Source organism: Nipponia nippon, unplaced genomic scaffold (genome assembly GCF_047370975.1).
Source record: "Nipponia nippon isolate SJK-2023a ecotype South Korea unplaced genomic scaffold, ASM4737097v1 scaffold_6, whole genome shotgun sequence".
Lineage (NCBI taxonomy): Eukaryota > Metazoa > Chordata > Aves > Pelecaniformes > Threskiornithidae > Nipponia > Nipponia nippon.
Genome location: NW_028262380.1, coordinates 3,795,324 through 3,815,443, shown reverse-complemented (window position 1 = coordinate 3,815,443; position 20,120 = coordinate 3,795,324). Strand labels below are relative to the sequence as shown.

At 47.3% G+C, this 20,120-nt stretch overlaps 1 protein-coding gene across 1 annotated transcript in view; it reads left to right on the top strand.

Annotated features, from left to right (window-relative positions):
- ADRA1D (adrenoceptor alpha 1D) overlaps window positions 1-17,891 on the top strand; it is a 51,545-nt gene extending 33,654 nt beyond the window's left edge. The window contains exon 2 of the mRNA XM_009471677.2: window positions 13,343-17,891. Within this exon, the coding sequence (XP_009469952.1) occupies window positions 13,343-13,911 (569 nt within the window). The 3' untranslated portion in view covers window positions 13,912-17,891. The remainder of the gene's footprint in view (window positions 1-13,342) is intronic.
- The last annotated feature ends 2,229 nt before the right edge of the window (window positions 17,892-20,120 follow it).

The window sequence follows — 20,120 nt, the reverse complement described above, 5'->3', positions numbered from 1 at the left end:
GCGATGAGAAACTCTGCAGATTTTTCCATGCAATCTAACACAAGAAGGGCTGTGCCTTGGAGCTGAGTGCGGAAACAGGGCAGGCGTTGGAGGATTTTCCCCTCCAAGCCTGAAAAGAAACAAGAAGTTGGCTGGCTGGTCTTGAATAACTCCTCCCGAGCCTGCAAAGCCAGACTCGATTTTTCATCAGAGCTGAAAATATCAACCTCCCCCAGCCTTTCTTCCCCACCCTTTCTTCTGCAAAGTGACGGCGCCCGGGTCCAGTGGTGCGGCTCTCTGGAGGGTGACGTTCAGCATCCTTCACAGCCAGCGACATTGGGAGGGGGGGCACGGGCTGCAACTGCTGCGGTGCCAGGCTCCATGGCCGGTGACGTGCTGTCTGCCCAATTCTGATATAAACAGAATGTCCTTGGGACCGGGGTGGTGGAAATGGGCTGAGGAAGCTCCCACACCTCCCTTGATAGCGTGTTTTCCAAACACTGGCGTCCCGCCACTAGCAAGTTCTCCAGATTCAGGGCCACCAGCTTTGCCAACAATCAGTTTAAGTAAACCTTCCATTGCAGCATCCTTCTAGATCAATGGTCTTATCTCTGTTTGGGTCCTGGTGATGGTCACACACCCAAGGTGAGTTCTGCTCACCCCACACTGTAAATTAAAGTCAGGGCTTACGCATTTTGCTCTGGGGCAAGAATTTTTTCCTGGGTTGGGCCCAGTGAAAAATTGCCTTTTTCCTTTGTGCAGCTTGGATCTGGCCTCGGTGTACATAAAACGCCATGTGTTCCCAGCAGGATTCAGCCCTTCCATGGCCCACCCCGCAGCCAAATCAGATCTACATATTTACGAGCTTGTAAACAGGACAGGGCGGGTGAGTTCACATTCTTAGAAAACCAAGTGCAAAGAAAAGAACTTCTGAGTTGGAAAAACAAAGAGTAGTCTTGGGTCTGACCCAGCAAATACAGTGGTTTTTCCAAGACTTGGATGACTTGCTTGAGAATCATTCCCCTCCACTCTTTTTCTACAGGATTTCCCAAGCTTGCTCTTTAGTTGGAAAAAATATGTGTTCTCAATGTTTCTGACCAGAGTGGAGAAGACAGCTTGATAGAAAGGGACATTTTATCTTGGAGGTGAGTTGAAGCCAGGCTTCTGTTTGCAGTAGCCACAGAGGAACAGCAGTTACTTGCAAAGGGAAGTTTAAGGAAGCTATTAAAAGGAGTTGCATAGAAGAAGCCAGTTGGAGTGCTCAGCACAAAGCGCCATTGTGTCTGCCAATAAATGCAGGAACCAGTAGTCTAGAACAGTGGTTCCCAAATCATGGTCTCCAGACGTTGATGGCCCATGAAGGCTTGGCAAATGGTTCATGGAAAACCAGTTTGTAAGGGATCCAGCTGGTCTGCAAAAAACAATGAGGATTAACAGGTTTTGGTTCAAAAAAGTTGAAGAACCACTGGTCAAAAACGCTGTACTATGTCCATTCACTATTTATAGATATAGAAGCAGAGAGCTCTTTATGGCAAGGGCTGAAGAAACATTTTTGCAGTTTTCTTGCAAGAAAAGTTTTGATGACATGCCATGAAATATGTGTCAAAGGAGTTATCACGGGGCTAAGTCATAGCAGTGCCTCTACTAACTTGTCCATCTTGCTGGGAAGTTTGTCATTGCTTCTCTTGTCATAATACCTAGGGTTTCCTCAAGTAGATTATTGTGATGAATCTTCAACTAACTCTCCAGAATCCCTTTTGGTGCCTCTCTTCCCTGGTTATTGGCGACTGTTTTTAGTTCAGTATGTATTTCATTAAGTTCTCTGTCTTCTAGATACAATATTTTCATTTCTCTAAATAACAAAGCTGATGGTCATGAAGTTCTTGTTGATTTTTTTAGAATAGTCTGTGAAAGGAACATTGTCTTAACAAAGAAGGTCATGCAATATTTCATAATATCGATTAGATGTTACGTTTGTGGGAGGTCTATTGGGAACCTCTCCCAACAGTTGTCCCTTCCACAGTCTGCAACCACCCAGACGAGAGCATGAATTCTTCCCTCTGTTTATCTCAGGCTTTGAAAGCTAAACCCTGTAAGATGGTTTCAGGGTATATCAGGATATTATCTCAGCTGGTTGGTTGGTCAGCCATTGAGATGCCTGGGCAAAGGACTGTAAAACAGATTCACTGGATTGCCAATGGAAGCTGGTTGGGGCCTCAAAAGAAGTAGACATTCCCCCATAACTCACACACCTCCTTTTACAGGGGGCTTTGGACAGACAGGAATGTGAAGGCCACATTCCTAACCAACCCCACGTTGAATTTTGCCTCCACTCCTGAGAAATCCCATGTGAGAATTTATGTTCCCGACTAATCTTGCAGCCCATCATGAAGGGAACAGAAAGCTGCAGCAGGCACTGATGATAGTGATGTCCTGTGTTGCTGGGTGGTTTCTGCTTGTGTCTCCTAAAAAAGGGTCACTTGAGGCAATCCTTCATGTCACAGAGTGAGGAGAGAAAGACTTTTGGGTTGTGGTGGGGTGGTTGTGTCGTACTGCACTCCCAAACTACCTGCCACAAGACTCCAAAGCAAGGAGTTAATGGTAGCCAACTTCCCTTGCTTCTCCATGCATAAAAACACAGATTAAAGGTCTTTGTGGCCACAACACTGACTTGGCATAACACAGGTTTGCTTGGGAGATGGATAGGTCAAAACCCAAGGTAGTTTGTCATCAGTCATACGAGATCCCTTTTGCTGAGCTGGATTTGGTGCCAGATTAAAAGCCAGACATTCAGGGCTCCATTCAGTAGCCTAAACACCAGTCTCTAGTGCTACCTGAACCACCCCAGGGTCTCTGAGGTACCTGCACAGACCTGGCTGATATGAGACAATTTACAGAGGACCCACACTCTTTTGAAACATTAGCAGTAGACCAAGATACATTGGGGTGTCTAAAATGATGCTAGCCTCCTATGTTTAATGAACCGAGTCACACCAGTGAGACAGCAATGCAAGCATCAGGAAGATAAGGACGTAGCCTCCTACTGCAAAGTTATGGCCCACTGAAAGAGAGCATTATGTAAGCCATTAGTTAAGGACAAAGTTATCCATGGCCGAGAACTTATGTGATTTGCCATCATACTGTTTGAGTCACAGGGCTTGATTAAGCAGCATCTTTGTTTATTATTATTTGCAACCTGTGCCTATGATTGGATATTTGCCCATGACACATTCTACCTACGGCTTACTCCTGCTGCATTCGGCAGCCAGTCAGCTTGTCCATAAATGCTTCCCTTCCCCGAGGGGTGGTCATACTGGCTGCATTACCCAGAAGTGTGCCCAAGCTGCTGTCATGCAGAGAAGAGGCTCCCAGGCGCAGATGCAGCAGGACCTTCACGCTCAGGATGCTCCTGCATTTGCTTAATGGAGAGCCACAGGAGCGCTCCTCTTTTGAATGACACACTGATTTTTGCATTGCCTTGGAGGAAACCTAGCAACCCTGCACGGCCATTGTGTCGATTCAGATCCTGAGCCAGATGGAAATTTTCTTTTCAAAGACTGCCCCAAGCGTGTTTCCTCTGTTTAACCACCCAGGCAAGAATCGCTCTGTGGTCTCTGCTGTGCTCACTCTAACATCAACACGTGGATTCCAGTCTTCTTCCTGCTCAGACAGCAAGACAAGAGCTCTTGACATGCGACTCAGTTACCCTGACTTTTTCCTTCTCTCAGGAGACATATTTTTTTTCTTGATTTGCATCTGGCAAATAAGAACCTTCCTGATATCTCCCTTTGGATTTGCCAGATTGGCCAATCTTCCAGACTTTTTTTTTCCTAATTTTATTTATTTCCTTTTGCTGAGTCTCATGATTTTAAGATTTGTTTTAAAGTCCCCTTTAGGGCTGGAGTCAGGGTATTATCTGTGAATCATTAAGGAATAGACAGTTAGATACATATATGTCTTTCCCAAGGATAAGAAACACTGCAAAAACATCACCTTTAAGGGAGTTTGTGCTAGAAGCTGGATGATGAAAGCCTACATCTTTGTGTTTTTTAATTTTGTGACTCATTTTCAAAGCCCATCTTCCCTGCTGTGTTCGGCATTTTCTGTTCAGCCCTTCCTCTTGGAGGATGAACCAAGCAGCTAAGAAGACTACTCCTGGGCAGGGCAGTGTTGAGATGAGCTAATGGACAGTTTGGTTTGAGGGCATGGAGAGGGCAATGTCTAATATCAAGCTTGGGACTACCAGGCCCTCTATACAGTCCTCTTTCAACACTGCACCAGCCATGCTCTTCACCACAGAGCAAGCAAAGAGTTCATGAGGATGAGCTCATCAGGTGGCCCAGGATTAATGGTCAGCAGCAGTCTTCAGACACAGCCCAAGTCCTGGCTTCACCACAGGCATGAGAAAGCTGATGGGCCAACATTGTCTTCCACAACATGCAAAGGAGATATTTGGTCCTGCTATTCATTTGCTTGTGAAAGCATTGCCTTAACCATTTTACAAGCTTCGTTATAGAGTGAGCTTGGTTTGCAGTATCCAAGCCCAGGTGTGGTTTCAAAAATCTCTCTCCCTTTCCTCTGCCTGGTCCTGCCTGAGTAGGGTCCACAGAGCTCCTGTTAAAAATCAAGAAGTAGGGAAAAACTCTCAATCCTCATCCTGCTGACATATATACTTCAAAAGGATGGTTTTGTCATCATGCCACAGGGCTACAGACTTGGAAAACAAGGGAATCCCTTCTTGACCCTTCTACAGACCCAGTGCTCTATATATCTATCGATCATCCCCTGTGCAGTATCAAACCACAATCTCTTAGTTATTCCTTTATTATCTGGAGCACGACTTGCTTCTTTATAGATCCCTAATGAAAGATGGAAAGCAGGATATTCAGTTCAGGGCCATGAAACCCCATGTGCATGGCACATCCGAGTCCTTGGAAGGAGAATGCAATGAATGTGATGACTTTCTGGGGATTTTCTGCTACTGCTTTCAGCTGTGTGTCCCCAGATGAAGGGTCAGTGCCCTCCCAAGAAACTTGGCGTATTGAACCTTCTTTGGGCCCCCTCGCCTGTCTATAGCATCACATAAGCACATTCCCAATGATATCTAGCAAATGACAAGTTTAGCTACAACTTTCTCAGGAACCAAGCTAACTACTAAGGGTCATCTATGCTGCTAAAAAAAAAAAAAGAGGAAAAAAAAAAAAACAAACCCAGATTATCATCACTAGCCCACCAATCAAGGGCTATAGAGCAGACTAGAGCAGACTAAGTACTTTATAGCACCTGCCCAAAGCCTCTCTTGGGCCCCATGCAGTGCCCCAGTGGTCCTATGACATAATTACTCTCTTGCAGGAGTTGTGAATCTCTGGAAGAGCAGGGGGTGTTGTGTGGCAGCCCACCAAAGTGGATCTTCAGTCTGAAACAGATGCTTTGCATTGCATGCCCTCTGATGTGGCATGAGGACATATGGAGGTAATTAAGGGTACAGAGCCTGCTGGGGCAATGTTAGAGGACTGCATAGTCAAGTCCTTACGGCCTTTTGGGAATGGTGTCTGGAGCAAACTGTTCCCTGCACCATATTTATCTGGAGAGGTCTAGCCAGACCATGCTAAGCAAACTAGCACTGTGCACACAATCCAAGACTTGAAATTACTCATTAGCTTTCTGTTAGGCAACAGTGTAGATGTACCTGTGTGGCTCTTCACTTTGCCACCCTTCACCACTATGGGGTGCTCACTGGTGAAATTCTTTCAGTGATGAAAGTCTTGTTCTGCACAGGAGAGAAACTGATGCATGGGAAATTTTGGAGACTGCTTCTAAGAGAGGAGAAAACCACCACATGCCAGTGACATTGAGGGTGAAATCCATCAGAAGTAACCTTGGATGCCCATGATGTGGATGCCCATGAGCCAGGAGTCTGCGTCCATATCTGCGACCTTGTGTGATACACCTGTCCAGTATGGGCTCATGCTTTAGGATGAGATGTACCATTGCCTTCTCTTCACAGAGTCTACTGATTAAACCATTGACTGTAAGATGAGCCCAGGGACCTCTTCAAATACATTAGATGTTAGGAAAAAACTCTTTCCTCAGGGGGTGGTGAGGCACTGGCACAGGTTGCCCAGAGGGGTTGTGGACGCCTTGTCCCTGGCAGTGTTCAAGGCCAGTTTGGATGGGGCCCTGAGCAACCTGATCTAGTGGGTGGCGTCCCTGCCCATGGCAGGGGGGCTGAAGTTAGATGATCTTAAAGGTCTCTTCCAGCCCAAGCCATTCTATGATTCTATGAAATACTTAAATTCAGTTAAGTGATTCACAGAAGATACCCACAATTTTCAGGAAATTTAATGCCTCGAAAACATCCTCATGGCAATGACTCCCATTAGGGGTCCAGGTTGATGAGATTTCTTTGAGAAAAGCTCCAATGTGAGCTTTGAGGGGAATGAAGGGCAATTTCAACCAAAGTCCTACTGATGTGTTGCAGCTCAGAGGAAAACTTTGGAGACATCACTAGGACCATACTGCCTAGAGGTTAGGGGACAGTTTTGGGCACTGTGAATTAGACCAGTAAATTATCCGAACAAGGCTCTGCTGCATTATCCTTCTCTTGTTGACAGGCAAACCACACTCAGTCCTCAAATTTGAGATCCTGCTTGAGAGTGTTGGTGTTTTCCGGAGCCCTCAACTGCCCCCAGGCTGGCCTCTCCTGCCTTTACAACCTCCCCACCACCCCCAGCCTAAACCATGCTTCCTTGAGCCCCGCCACACCACAGGCTGCCCTCCCTCCCCATGGGGACCTTGCATGCCAGATATGCACACCCCACCGTGGGCTTTGGCATTGCCGGGGGCTCTCCAGGACGGCCTCTCCAACCATCAACTTGGGACAATACAACACTGCTGAGAAGATCAGCAATGGGCAGGGGAGGAGTGGCTTCTCCCTGTTTTTCTTCCCAGTCAGATCAGGGTGCAGAAGTTGGAGCAAGCAGTCATGCCTATGTACAGAGAGGCACGCAGACAGCTCGTCAGGGCTTTCATTGGCGTGACGGAAGCTGTCACTTATCTGTGACATTGTTTATGGGGTCAGCTGGAAGGCTCACAGGCCTGAGGAATTCCACCCGATATCCCAACGCCATCGTCCTCCAGGGAGAATGTCGGAGTCACTGCGAACATGCTGTCCTCCTCTCTACGCCAAGCAGTTCTTGGATCCGTCCTAGGAGGGCAGTGAACTCCCCCATCACTCCATGACAGGCCACCAGCTGCAAGGAGGTGTTAACCCTCTAGGGACCCTAAAACGCCTACAGATGCCCAGTGAAAGTGGTCAATAGCAGATGGAGGAGAAGGCTGAGAAAGATGGGTCAGAAGCTGAGACTCCCAGTCCCACACATAGGCAGAAATTCTCGCTAATATCCAGCCCATTCTCCCACAGCTTGGCAGCCACATCAGGGAGGTTGTCCATCATGGGGGCCCAGGAAGGAGCTGGAAAGGAGGGATGCAAGCTGGGGAATGAGCAGAAAGTGGCAGCTCATTATTACTTTGGACCAGGTTTAATTAATTTACTTTGTGAGAGCCAGGAAAAAAAGAAGGAAGAGATTGTCTGTTTCTTTGGCCCGGAGAGCCCACAGTAAGCTTCAGCAGCTATGGTACCTCCTACATCAGGGTTTTTCCTTGACTTCCAGTTCTCTTTACTTGCTGCTCTGACACATCCCTAGGAAGTCCTCAGACTCTTCCTGACCTGTGAGGCCACATCCAGGAGAAGCTCAGGTGTTGGGGCACATGTCCCCACCACGGGCCTAATCCTATATATGGATTTCTGGAGCTTCCTAACTCAGGAACAGAGGGGTTTGCACCTTGGTAGATCTTTTTCTTTTCCATGAGTTTGGCCAGTCAGTTTTTATCATCCACAGCCTCCTGCTGCAGGGACATCCACAGCTGAGCAACATGCTGTGAGATGAACCGTCTCCTCTTCTTTGCTTTTAACCTACCACCCACTAGTCTCCATCTCCCGTGATGCTCCTTGTAGTGGAAAAGGCAGTGAACAATAGCTTCCTCTTGACCTTCTCCATGGCATTCCACCAACACCTGCAAGGTGTGACTCTCCAGAAGCTATTTTTGTCCAGGGCCACTCCTCATACGAAGCCCACACCAAGCAACAACGAGACCCCTTGTCAGCGTGAACAATCCTGCTGGTCCTTGCATTTCCCATTCCTGGTGGGACGGCATTGAGGCATGACTTTGGCACTTTGTTTTTCCCACCTGCTATCACATCTGCAGCATTTTTGTGCCCTGGACTATTCAGGACATGGTCTAAAGCAGGGACCTTTTAAAGTAAAGATGCCCCTGCCAACTGCGGCAGAAAGCAAGCCTGCTCACAGATTCTGGCTGCATACTGGGAGCCAGGGCCAGAATTTAGATTGGACTGGGTCCATTTTCATTTGTGCATTTGTCTTTTTTCTTGTTTTGCTTTATTTTTTTGAGCGCTGAACACTGGGACCAGCAACTCTCCAAACAATCCAGTGATATCACCTTCGAGTGAGTCATGGGGAGGGCAGGGTGGAGAAGCACAGACGAGGAAAGATCATGAGGTTGTGCTTGCTCAAACAACCTAAAAAAATGCAATATGTGTTTGGCTGTGTGGAGGGCAGATTGCATCCACTAGCCACCCAACACAGGGTGTCACAGCTTTGGGGAGCATGCCCATGGCTTCAGAGATTTGTAGCTGGCTGGGTTTTTTTCCCAGATATGAGCAGGGTGACTTTACACAGGGGGAAAAAAATGTGTAGGTGCACATACAGCATACAAACACGTATGCACGTCCTACACACACACGTACACACACATTGTAAGAACACCAAATAAATTACTTTTTTGCTTTCACTTCAAAACACATAACTTATTGGTTCAACTTTTGCACCACCAAAAAAAATGAAATTGAATCTTCAGATCATGTTTAGACTGAGTCCAGTCACTTTGCATGGTGGGGGCAGCTTTCCCTGAGCTCACTGGCAGATTTCTTAATTTCTTAATGATCCTGAAGATAATTATCTAGGGTTACAACAGGACCTGCAGTCCTTGCTCAGATCCAGCTCTGTCACTAGGATTCAGACTCTGCAAGACATGGAATGACCTTTCATAAAATGCTGAAAGGAATAAAGCCCCAAAAGGACTTTCAAGCCTCCCAGCAATATTATTACAAAATTTTTATTTATTAGGAGAAGACAAAGTCCTCAGCAAGATCTCCATAAGCCAACATGGAGCCTTCTCAACAAGGCAGTGGGAAATATGAAGGACAAGGCTCTGCATCCCACCCTACCTGGGCACATCCTACACTGAGATACAACAAGGATCCTCCATCCACCAGGAGAGCGAGTACCGCTGGGTAGGCAGTCAGGGTGGAGAAGGGGCACCTCAGAGGTCTGTCCCTACTCCCCAGGCTGTCCTTGTGTTTCACATGTGGATTTGGTTAGGTTGGATGGAGACTTCCCTGCTGAGAGCACTATCCCCAAAAGCAGAAGTCCTGTTCAAGCAGAGCAAGGGCAAGCCAAGTCTCTGTTGTCCTCCCTCTGTGAGGGCTCTGGGGTCCCAGATGCTCCAGCATGACAGGGTGTCGCTGGATCCCAGCACACATACTGCGCACAGTGTCACTGCTCACCACACCAAGACCACCCCATGGGTGGATGTCCCCACGGTGGGTGTCAGCACCTCCTCCTTTGGAAAGTACACCAAGCTGTGCCAGGAAGTGTTGAGCTGGATGCCCAAGAGCGGTGTCCAGAGGCCTGATTTTGAGTGATTAGGAAGAGCTCCTCTTTGAAACAAGACCAGGTTTCACAAAATTGTACTGTGACACAAGTCCTGCAATATTTGGGCTGACTGTTCTTTGATATTGCCCTGTTCTGGCTTTGATGCTTTTCGGGCTAGATCATCAAAAAGTGCTCTTACACTGAGATATCAGGCTAAAGTGCTGGCGCATCACTCTGTGTTGTTATAGCTGATGTTTTACTCCCATTTTCTATTTCTGGACCTTGAAAGCACCCGACTGTGTTTCCTGAGCTCTTCAAGTGTTCATTACACAGTACTGTCTTCCACGCATCCTAACATCCATGCTTCTATATAGTAACCACTACAAAGCCCAGTTCAAAAACCCTCCCTCTCTCAAAATGTTGTTGCATACTTGTGTGCGTGAAAGCAAGAGCTAATTTCTTCCATACTTCACTCATTCCCTAAATAAGACCCCACAACTCTTCTTTACGTGCAGCCTCCCAGTGCCTATCAGGAGAGTCTGATGCTCCAGCATGTACGAAGTTACCAGCCAAGGGCCTGTTCTGGGGACTCCCTGCCTAGTTCTGTTCACCCCAGTGGATCAAAAGAGGAAACTATGGATGCACTCAGTACACGTCTCTTCCAAGGGGCACGCTTATTTGCATGGTAATGAGGATGGTAATGAGTCTCTTGTCTTCAGATGTACACAAGGTTCTAGTGGGTGAAAAACAGCCAAAGTTGAAATTCAGGGAATTCATAGCTTTTTTTCCTTCTTAATTTGTATTTTTATGTGGATGCAAAAGACAAACCATGTAGTACAGAAACTGCATTGTGCAGTGAACCACTGGACACTAGATATAAATTAATATTTTAACAGCCATCAGGCTCTTTAAGCAAGCATCAATCTTTTAAGTAGCCTGGCTCTAGCAGTAATTACTAGTCTCATTTCTAAAGAGACCCTTCTTTTATTTGCTTTGTTACCATAGCTTTTTGTTTTCTTTTCCTCTTTCTTAAAGTTAAAAAATGCTACATAAAGCTGCAGCTCCTCTGAGAACCCAGTGCACACTGCAAACAGGGTTCACAACAACACTGTGAAAGAGATTATGGTAATTAGCCCCATTCTGCAGTGGGGAAACTGAGGCACAGAACCTCTCCCCAACAAGAGTATGAGCAGGATTACAGGCTTAAGGAAGTCCTTCATCTGTCTTGGCCCCAACCATTCACACTGAGTGATGGCAGGGTCAAGCTAAGACAACGTGATATCTTAGGGCTGACAGCCAGGGATCCTCTTGCAGAGAGAACGGGACTCTGGGTAGAGGCTGATCCCTGGGCAGGGTGGAGAGGGGGTGAGTCCGGGCAGGAAAAGAGACCCATCTGTTATTGTCAAGACTTGAGATTGAGGAGAAGAATTGATGCTGGACTTGGAAACCCACCACTGGTCCACATCATTGCCCAAAGCATCAGATGGTGCCTCTAAGTCCAGGGTGGTGGGTTGGGGGCAGTGTGAGAAAGGGGGAAGGCTCAAAGCCGTGGTCAGATGGAGAACAGAGGAGATGCTACATGCAATGCAAAGAGGGATTGTCCCCAGCACCACTGTGGTGTTTAAAAGCTCATGGCTAAACACTCAGGGGTGGTGTTTCTGCTGTGGTTAGAATTGGATGTGGTGATTCAAGCAGCCCAGCGCCAGCCTATAAAGCTCACCACTGCCCCAGAAGGAATAAACCCCTTTAATCAAAACCAACCAAGGTAGGGGCACTGCCTCTGAAAACCCCCAACCCCGGTGCTATTGCTCTGTTCAAAACCTCAGGCTATGACACCAGCGGCTTCTCATTAAACTGCAAATGCCGTTCATTTCCATGAAGGCCCCAGGTCTTTCCAGCGCAGAGATGTCAGCCCTGCTTACTGTCCTTATTCACTGCCTCCTTCAGCACATATTGACAAACAGCATGTACTCCAGCCCTACGACTTGGGTTGGCCGTCGGCAGATATTTAAGCTGCATGGCTGCATCTGTGCTTTCCCTGCCTAACCATCAGAAAATGCTGAGATCTGTCTTTCTTCTCCCACGTCCCCGTGATGGAGTAGCCCACGTACCTAATGCTGAGTCTGTCTGTCATTTTTGCACTTTTTAGGGATAGGTGTAAGAAAGCTTTGCTGAAACCAGTGCTCTGAGTTTTCTGGATGATTGGTTTTCTCCTGCAAACAGCTTGGGGAGCTTTTATGTAGTGTCAGTCCCAAATTTCTGGCTCCTGGCACCTGTTTTACTGTTTTGACACCAGGCTTTTGAGCATAGGGACAATAATAATGATATCCAGAGCTAATGTTATTTACTAAAATACAAATTAACGCTCAGTCACATGGTAGCACGATTTGTCATCCAGAGCTAAAATTAAAAGAAATTAAGGCTGAGTCAGAAAGTTATTTCAGATCTGAGCAGGGAATGCTAAGTGATGGGGCCATGTGGGAGCAACACTGACATCTTCTGGCTACAAAAAAAAAATCTCCAGCTTTTTCACCAAGAAAACCACGGGAACCTCCAGCACAAAAGGGTAAATAGGGGTTGGGGTGGACAGAATAGCTTTTTCAAGTAGCAGGTACAAGCTTGAGGTGGTGGATATTGTCTGAGCCCACTTTAAGTGTCCACCTTAGCATCACTGCAAAATTCGAACAGAAGGTGTGTGACACTGATGACCCGAAATACGTGAGTGTAGGAGGTGAAGGGGTGTTGGTCTTCCATCAGGGCAGGTGACAGGGCTGTATCTGTCCTTTTATGTTGCAGTGGTGAGCTGTTCAGTGCAACACATAGGAAGAGGCAGGCACCAAGAACCAATCCATGCAAATCAGCCGAGCAACAATTTTCTCTGATCTGGAATGAGACAGGGCCTGGCTGCCTTGTGCTGATAAAGCAGGAAGGCAGGGGGACCACTGAACCTGTTCCCCAAAATGATGCCCTCAGCCCTTGCTATAGGGCCTCAGAAAGCAGCTTGGCCCCCAGGTATGAAAGACACCTCTTGGGTGCAAGTCTCCTGCATCAATTCAGAGCAGGATGGCTGAATCCACAGTGAGGTAAACAGGTTTGTCCATTGTGCTGTTGAGTTCCTGCACCAGGACTTTCTCCTCTGGAGTAGATGACCTTCAAAACACAGTGCATGCTGGATTTGGGGGGGGGGTGGGGTTAGCTGGATGGTTATCTAGAGAGAGGTGTAAGAAAAATCCTCCATCCCCACCACCTCTCATACTTGTGTAGCTCCTGCAACAATTAACAGCCTCCCTCCAAGATGTGTGGGCTTGCCATGATGGCTCACAGCTACGTTTGAGGGTGCTGGGTCCATTGCTAGGAACCCTTTTGCAGTGGTGGCTAGGAGGCTCCTGCCAAAGGCATAGTATTATCCATAATTATCACTTTAGGGTCAACGCCTTGCAGTCCTGCAGTGGCCAGATCTTCAGTCTGGTTGCAACGGCATTGCTAGCCAAGGATCTAAGAGCAGAATCACACCTTCAGCCTTTTCTGCAGGTCTCACCTCTTCCAGACTGGGCTGACTGCCACGCTTGCTACCCTGCACTGCCATACCCTTCCCCTTCCTCTAACCATTTCTTTTAATCTCTTCCAAGGTTCTTTCTTCCCATCTCTGAAGCCCTCCGAAATGGTCTTCAAGGTCATCTTCTGGCTGGGATACTTCAACAGCTGCGTGAACCCCATCATCTACCCGTGCTCCAGCAAAGAGTTCAAGCGAGCTTTCATCAGGCTTCTCAAGTGCCAATGCCACCGGAGAAGACGGCCCATCTGGCGTGTCTACGACCACCACTGGCGAGGGGCCTCCGTGAACAGCTCAGTGCAAGACTCTGAGACAGATCTGAGGCCCAGGATTAACACCCTGAACAGCTCATTCCTATTTAACTCCTCCTTCCAGGAGAGAGCCAGTAAGAGACGAACACTCAGCTTCAAGGGCTGGAAAATGCTCACTCCTTTCCAGAAACCAGCATCCACCCAGCTGAAGGAGAAGATGAACAGCCTTTCAAATAAAATCCGGGGTGGCTCCAGCAAAGCGGGGGTGACAGCCACGTACAAAACAGAGGTGGAGTCTGTCTCTATTGGGATCCCTCATGACTTCACGGAAACCATCGACTATCAAACCTATGACTTAACAGACTGCTGCGGGCTGCGAGAAACAGATATTTGAAGCCACTGTCAATGGTTTCTTTTGAGGTATCTAGCAGAAACTTGAAGGGATACCATTTGTGGGTCTGTCAGGCAGACTGGAAGCAGCAATCAGGTATAAAATGCAGTTGCCCAAAGGTTGTACAAGCATCCCCCACATGGAGGTCAGTCCCTTCTCTGGGATTATGGGTTCCTCAAATAAGAGCCAATGGCATATCCCATTTTAACGAGCCACGGCAGCAGGGGAAGATGTGGGGTGGATATGGCCTTAGAACAAGAGCTGTTTCCTCCATTGGGTGGTTATCTTTGACTTTGGAAGAAGCTGTGCAATTAAGGGAAACCAGGGAAACTCCTTTGCCTTAAAAACACCACCACAAAATCTAATGGAAAGATCAAACCCCAAAAGATGCCAACCCCGCCTTAGTACATGTGATCATGTTTCCATCCAGAGGCAGCACCCAGAAAGGATGCTGCTGAGCAGTAGCTGGCAGCTGATCCTTTAGATAACAGGTTGGGAACTTGTAGGTCTACAGGGCTGGGCAGGACCTCCAGCTGAGGCCTTTGCTTTGGAGGGTGAGCAGACTGTGGTATTCCCAAGCAGGGTGGGGGGATCCTGGCTCTCAGCCATCATGTCTGCAGTGACCACAGCTTTTCCCCTTCCACGTAACCTGGTTTTAGGCCAGAGGATAAGTCCAGATGTGTACACTGATGCCAATGGGTGTGTGGGTCTCTCTTCTTGAAGTCCAACCAGTGATGCACTTCTCATTTCACTTTCCAATGAAACACTTTCAACCCACCTTGCTCTGGTGCGCATACCTCTGTGATACAGAGAGAAAGCAACTCCTTTTGGTGTCAGCCTTCCTTGGCCTTTTTCTCTCCCCTTCTTGCTGTTACTTGCTGTCTCTCTCAAACAACACGGAATAAAGACATATCCTAGGGACTTTGCTCAGGTCCATACTCAACCTGCGCTGTGGCTCAGGAAAGGTTGGATGGCTGAGCTTGGGGCCCATTTCTACTACCCATAGAGTCAAAGCTAAAACGGAGCTGACATGCAGTTGGAGCTCCCTCGTGTAGATGCATCTTCTCCCTAGTCAGAGCCATGCTCATGACTCTTCTCCCAAGTGGCTTCCCACATGCCTAATACATCAAAGCCTTTGGTGGCTATCAACAATTGCCCTTTGTTATGTCTGCTAGCATGATAAAGCAATGTTGATAAGGGGGTTTTTTGCTCTTCTCACAGCCCCAGAGTGTGAGCTCCCCTCAGGAGGGCACCGTGGCCTCCACCAGGGAGCACAGGGAGGTTGGAGCCATGACAGGCCCACCTCAGACAAGCTCACACACCTTGTGCTTTGCAGCTCAGAAAAATGGTCACCCAAACTCTGCTTGGCCATGTATTTCAGGCGCTGGTTTTATCTAATTTCAGACAGGCAAGGAGCCACAAAGAGACATCATTAAATTAAGCTGTGGGGAGAGGCACAAGACAAGACACGTAGGTGATGGAGGCAAAGTCTGGATCTGAGGTGCAGGGTCTCAAGCCAGGTGAGTAAAGAACAGGAACATGAAGTCAAAGGGTGGAGACATGACACTGAACGTGTCCTGGATGGAAACTCATCCTCATCAGCACTGTTCCCCAAACCCATTAGGAGTCTTTCATGAATATGCCTACAGCACATCTAGCTGATCCTCTTAAGGGTGGCTATCAAAGGTGATGAAAGGCTCGTAGGCACAGCAAAGAGAATGTCACCTTTCTTTCTGCTGTTCATTTGCTTTAAAGGAAATGGAAACAGAGGAAAAGTTGGACTTCTTTTATTTTTTACTTTTTGTACAGTGCATACTGAGACATGATATCTGTAACTGGCCCTGTCTCAACACCTTTAACACCCTTCTGCCCTTTGCTCAATGCAAGACTCTGAACTGGACAAATTACTGCACAAAGATATGCAGATTTTGTCCAAATACTTTCCTCCTAGCAGCAAATCCCACCAAGGCACATTGGCAGCATTGCACTTACACTGAACCCAGACTCATTACTGCCTGCACGTTCACCAGTGTCTGCAAATTCAGCCAGAGGTTGCCAGCTTGAGAGGTTCAACCCTACCAAAGCAAGGACCCAATGTCCCATGGGAACCTCTGTGGGGAGATGCATCTTTTTTTTCCCCATTTGTTTGGCCTTCAAGGGAAGCAAGACCCTACGGTGAAGATGGGGTAACACAGAAAGTCATTTTGCAGTGTAAAGACTGCAGCTGCCACTGGTTTCCTGGGTGTTTTGGGGATCCTGATGGGAGAGCACACTGCTGGCACCAGGGAGGTAGCAGAGAAGGCATCAGGGAGAGGGCAGTCACTGAAGAGCGGAGATGCCTGGAAGGTCCTCCTGGAAGGTTACTTATCCTGCCTTCCACCTACCTCTTGGGATGCATGTGCACACATGACACTGTTGGAGGGAGTAAAGGCACCCAGCCCTGCATTTTTGGCCACTGGTGACACTGCTTTGCAGGCCTAACACACGCAAGTGCATAATGTAAGCAACCTGGGGGCACATTTTAGGACAAGCTGATACACATATCATCAGAAGAGAAAGTCTAGTCAAGGGGGAAGATGGACATTTGCCATTAAATGCTCTCTGATGCTCAGGAGCAGATTTTTCTGGTGTGTCTCCGCAGCCAGACACTCATAGCACATGGTAACGTGTGCATCCACAACCACACAGATACACATATACACTTTACTACATTTATATATATATATAAATTTCATCTCCAAAATGGCAGACATTCTCCTATAAATGGAGACTTTGCAGGGACTTTTGGCAATTGTTGTCAAGCAGTTCATTTCCAAGAATGAGTTTAAATTATTGCTTACACTTCTCCCTGACCTTTTAAATATACTTCTTTCTTTTTTTTTTTTTTTTCCAATTTTGAAATATTTACATTTACTGCCTCCAGCCCCTTGAAAGCATCCAGAAAGGAAAGAAAGATTAGGCTGGGGGGTCACTGCCTCTCCATCCCAATTTTTTACAGACCTACAAGGGAGGAAATGAGGATAAAATCTGTTTAAGCGCACATCTGCATACACACACATAAATGCCCAAACTTTGGCTCATTTATTTTCCTCCATTGCAGCTGTGCCTGCATTTGATCAGGCCCTGAGAGATATTCTAGAAGGTGCTGTAGGAAAGTCTTGAGCATTGCTGTGCTGCATTCAGGCAAAATACTTGTTTCTCTCCTAAGCCAAGGGCCCCCTTTCATTTAGCAGCTTGCATCAGAAGAGGCAATGCCAGGACTGGACTCTGAGGCTCTACATATAGGACTTCATTTAGCATAGACAGGGCTGCCTTTGCTGGCAGGGGAGGAAGGACAATGATGTTGTATGAAATATGACATGAGTGTCTAAAATTGTGCATTTCTCTTTGATTCCCTTAATCTCCAAGCTCTCCCAAGTTTGGAAAAATGGGCTCAGACAGACCTTCAGGAGGTAAATTTGTTCTGATCCCACTGACTTCTCTGGACCCACAAGGGTGTGACCAGCTGAGGGTATGGTCCCATTTCTCCAAATTTGCCAAGCAGGCCATTTTCCAAAGCACCGATACTTTGGTTATCCGGCAGCTCTCACCTCATCGCACTGGCTTCGTGTCACTATTGCATCATCAGACCTTGCTGCTTCGACAAACCGAGTGTGTAGGGTGGTGAACAGCAGTTTTTACATCAGTAGACTCTCACAAGTCCGATGTAAGAGGAAAGGAAGGTCCCTGTCAGCCTGAGCTGGACTGCAGTTGGGTTGCATTACTATTGTTTACAGTGTGTATATAAGTGTACATTTTCTTTAGCAGACATTGAAATTTTTTATGTATAGATTTTTATTTTTCATCCCCAGATGTATTTATTAGCCAGAGTATTTCTGTTTTGTGAATCAAGTTCTGTCAGGCTGATGTAAGCTCTATGAAACAGAATGCACATATTTTTGTTTGTTTGTACCAAATACATGCACAAACCTGTCTAAAACGTTGCTGTGAATTGTTGCTGTGTCTGATTTTTAAAACAGGGGTTGTAGGGGATGGGGGATGGAGGAAGAAAAACCTGCAAATTTCCCGCCGTTGTTTTTTTCTCAAAGACTTTTTTGTAATTTCACAAGAATAATTGCTCCCACATGTAAGAATTTATGATAAAAAGAGTTAGAAAAGGGCTCTCTCAACTTTGTGCCATGCAGGGATGAAGGGGTCACACCAACCGTGTCGTCTCTGGGATGCTCCCTGGAGCAGGAGGAGTCTGGATGAAGCCATGACCCATGGGAGTGGAGGAGGGAAGGAGGAGAGAAGGCTGTTGTGTGGTTGGTGGTCAGGAAGAAGCTCTGGTGAAAGAATTTCCATCAGAGTAGGGTTTTCTAATGAAAACTGAAATTGCAGTACATTGAAGATTTCTCTGGAAAATTTTCATTTTTCTTCTAAAGTTAAAATTCCAGCATCGCTCACAAAACCACTACCTGCAGTGAAATGGAAACAGCATTTCTTATGTTCCCATCTCACTCCAGGTACTCCATTTCCTAAAATGCAGCCTGATGGCACCTACTGGGCAGTGGTGTCTCAGGGCTGGGTATCATGCAAGGACTCTGAGCTGGAAAGCCCAAAGGGGAGAAAGGCAAAAGAAGACAAAACACCTGCCTCACCTCTAGGACGCTAAAGCAATATCATAGAGCGGAGTCTGAAACGTAGCGAGGTGAGAAACAGAGCTCTGAAAACATCCAACAACAAGTATCCCAGAAATATTTCTTTGCAAAACAAATGACCAAACACGGCCCAAGGCTGGCTGTGCTTCAGGGATGGCTCCAGGCAGAGGCAAAGCGAGCAGCCACCAAATGCAACTCATCAGCTCCAGGGAAAGGTTGTCATGACTTCACTGTGCATTTTGCTAATGCTCGTGTGCAGTTGAGTCAGACTGATGCTGGGGAATACGGATGGATGCTGTGTTCCCTGGCGAGCCCACAACAAAAGATGCTCTTGACTGATGCTGCTCACATTTTTAAAAAGTATTTCCTTCCCTTCTGTATGACTGTCAAGCCAGGCTGCTGCCCTGCTTGGATGCCAGGAAGAAAGCGTTAGGTGCTTTGCTGTTGACTTCTCCAAAGGTATGATAAGAAAGACCCATGCTGTGGCCACGAGGACTGAATGAGCCTTCAGAGCCACAAGGCTGGGCTGGGCATGTTGCTTTTGGCATCTTTCCTCGCCCCTAGTTTAATCCATTGAGAACATTGTGTGGCCCGAGCTATGCAGACAGGGTCAGGGGCCAGGGCTACGCAGTCCTGGTGTCTGCCAGAGCCTGGGCTGGTGCTCATCTGGTTCATCTCACAGCAGCCCATAAAAGACCGTGCATCTATTAATGCAGCCTTGCAATGATCATATGTGACCTGTGCAACTCCCAGTGCCTCCTTCTCTTCCTTGCCCCATGCATCCCCAAATCTGTTCCTCATTTCCACCAAAATCCATTCTATGACTCCTCACGCTTTCCATGTGCTGGTTGGACATTGCCCAGGAAGACAAACGGATCCACTCGGAGGGGGAAGAGTGCTGGGACATCTTGATCCTGGGAGGAGTTCAGTTCCTTGTCTCACTTGAGGCCTTGGTGTCCCTTCTCCATGTCACGGCCCTTATAGACAACCTCCAGATGCAGAAGGGACTTTCTTCTGCTCTGGTGGGTGACCAGTGGGCAGGTGATTTGCAAAGCACCTTCCTACTGCTGCCCACTATCCAAAACAGTCAGTTATGAGGAGCATGTGTTCTTTGATTGTGAATGCAATAAAGTGCACCCCTAAAAGCTTGGTGATAACTGTCTGACTAAGTTCATTACTACTTTTATTTTCTTTTTTTCATTTTTATTCAGGTTTGAGGGAAGCCACCACTTGGTATTCCAGTTGCTCTTGGCTCTGTGATGGACTTGTCAGCATTTGAGGCTCAGCATTCACTGAGCTGCTGTATTTGGGTTTCAGCGTGCTGGAGCCAAACCTGGGCACAGCCTGAACACTGCCTTGGAGGTGGGAGCACCAACATACTTTTGGGGATGGCTCCTTCATTTAGCACCCTTGCTGATGCCAGAGAAGGCAATCGAGCACACTAGGCCCTGTGATCTGTGCCTGACCACCCAAGTTCCCCAAAAAGTTAAGCATACTTTCTTCCAGATCCCACTCCAGCCTAACGCATAGCCTGGGTATTGCCTTACCAGTGACACATGGTAGCTAAAGAAG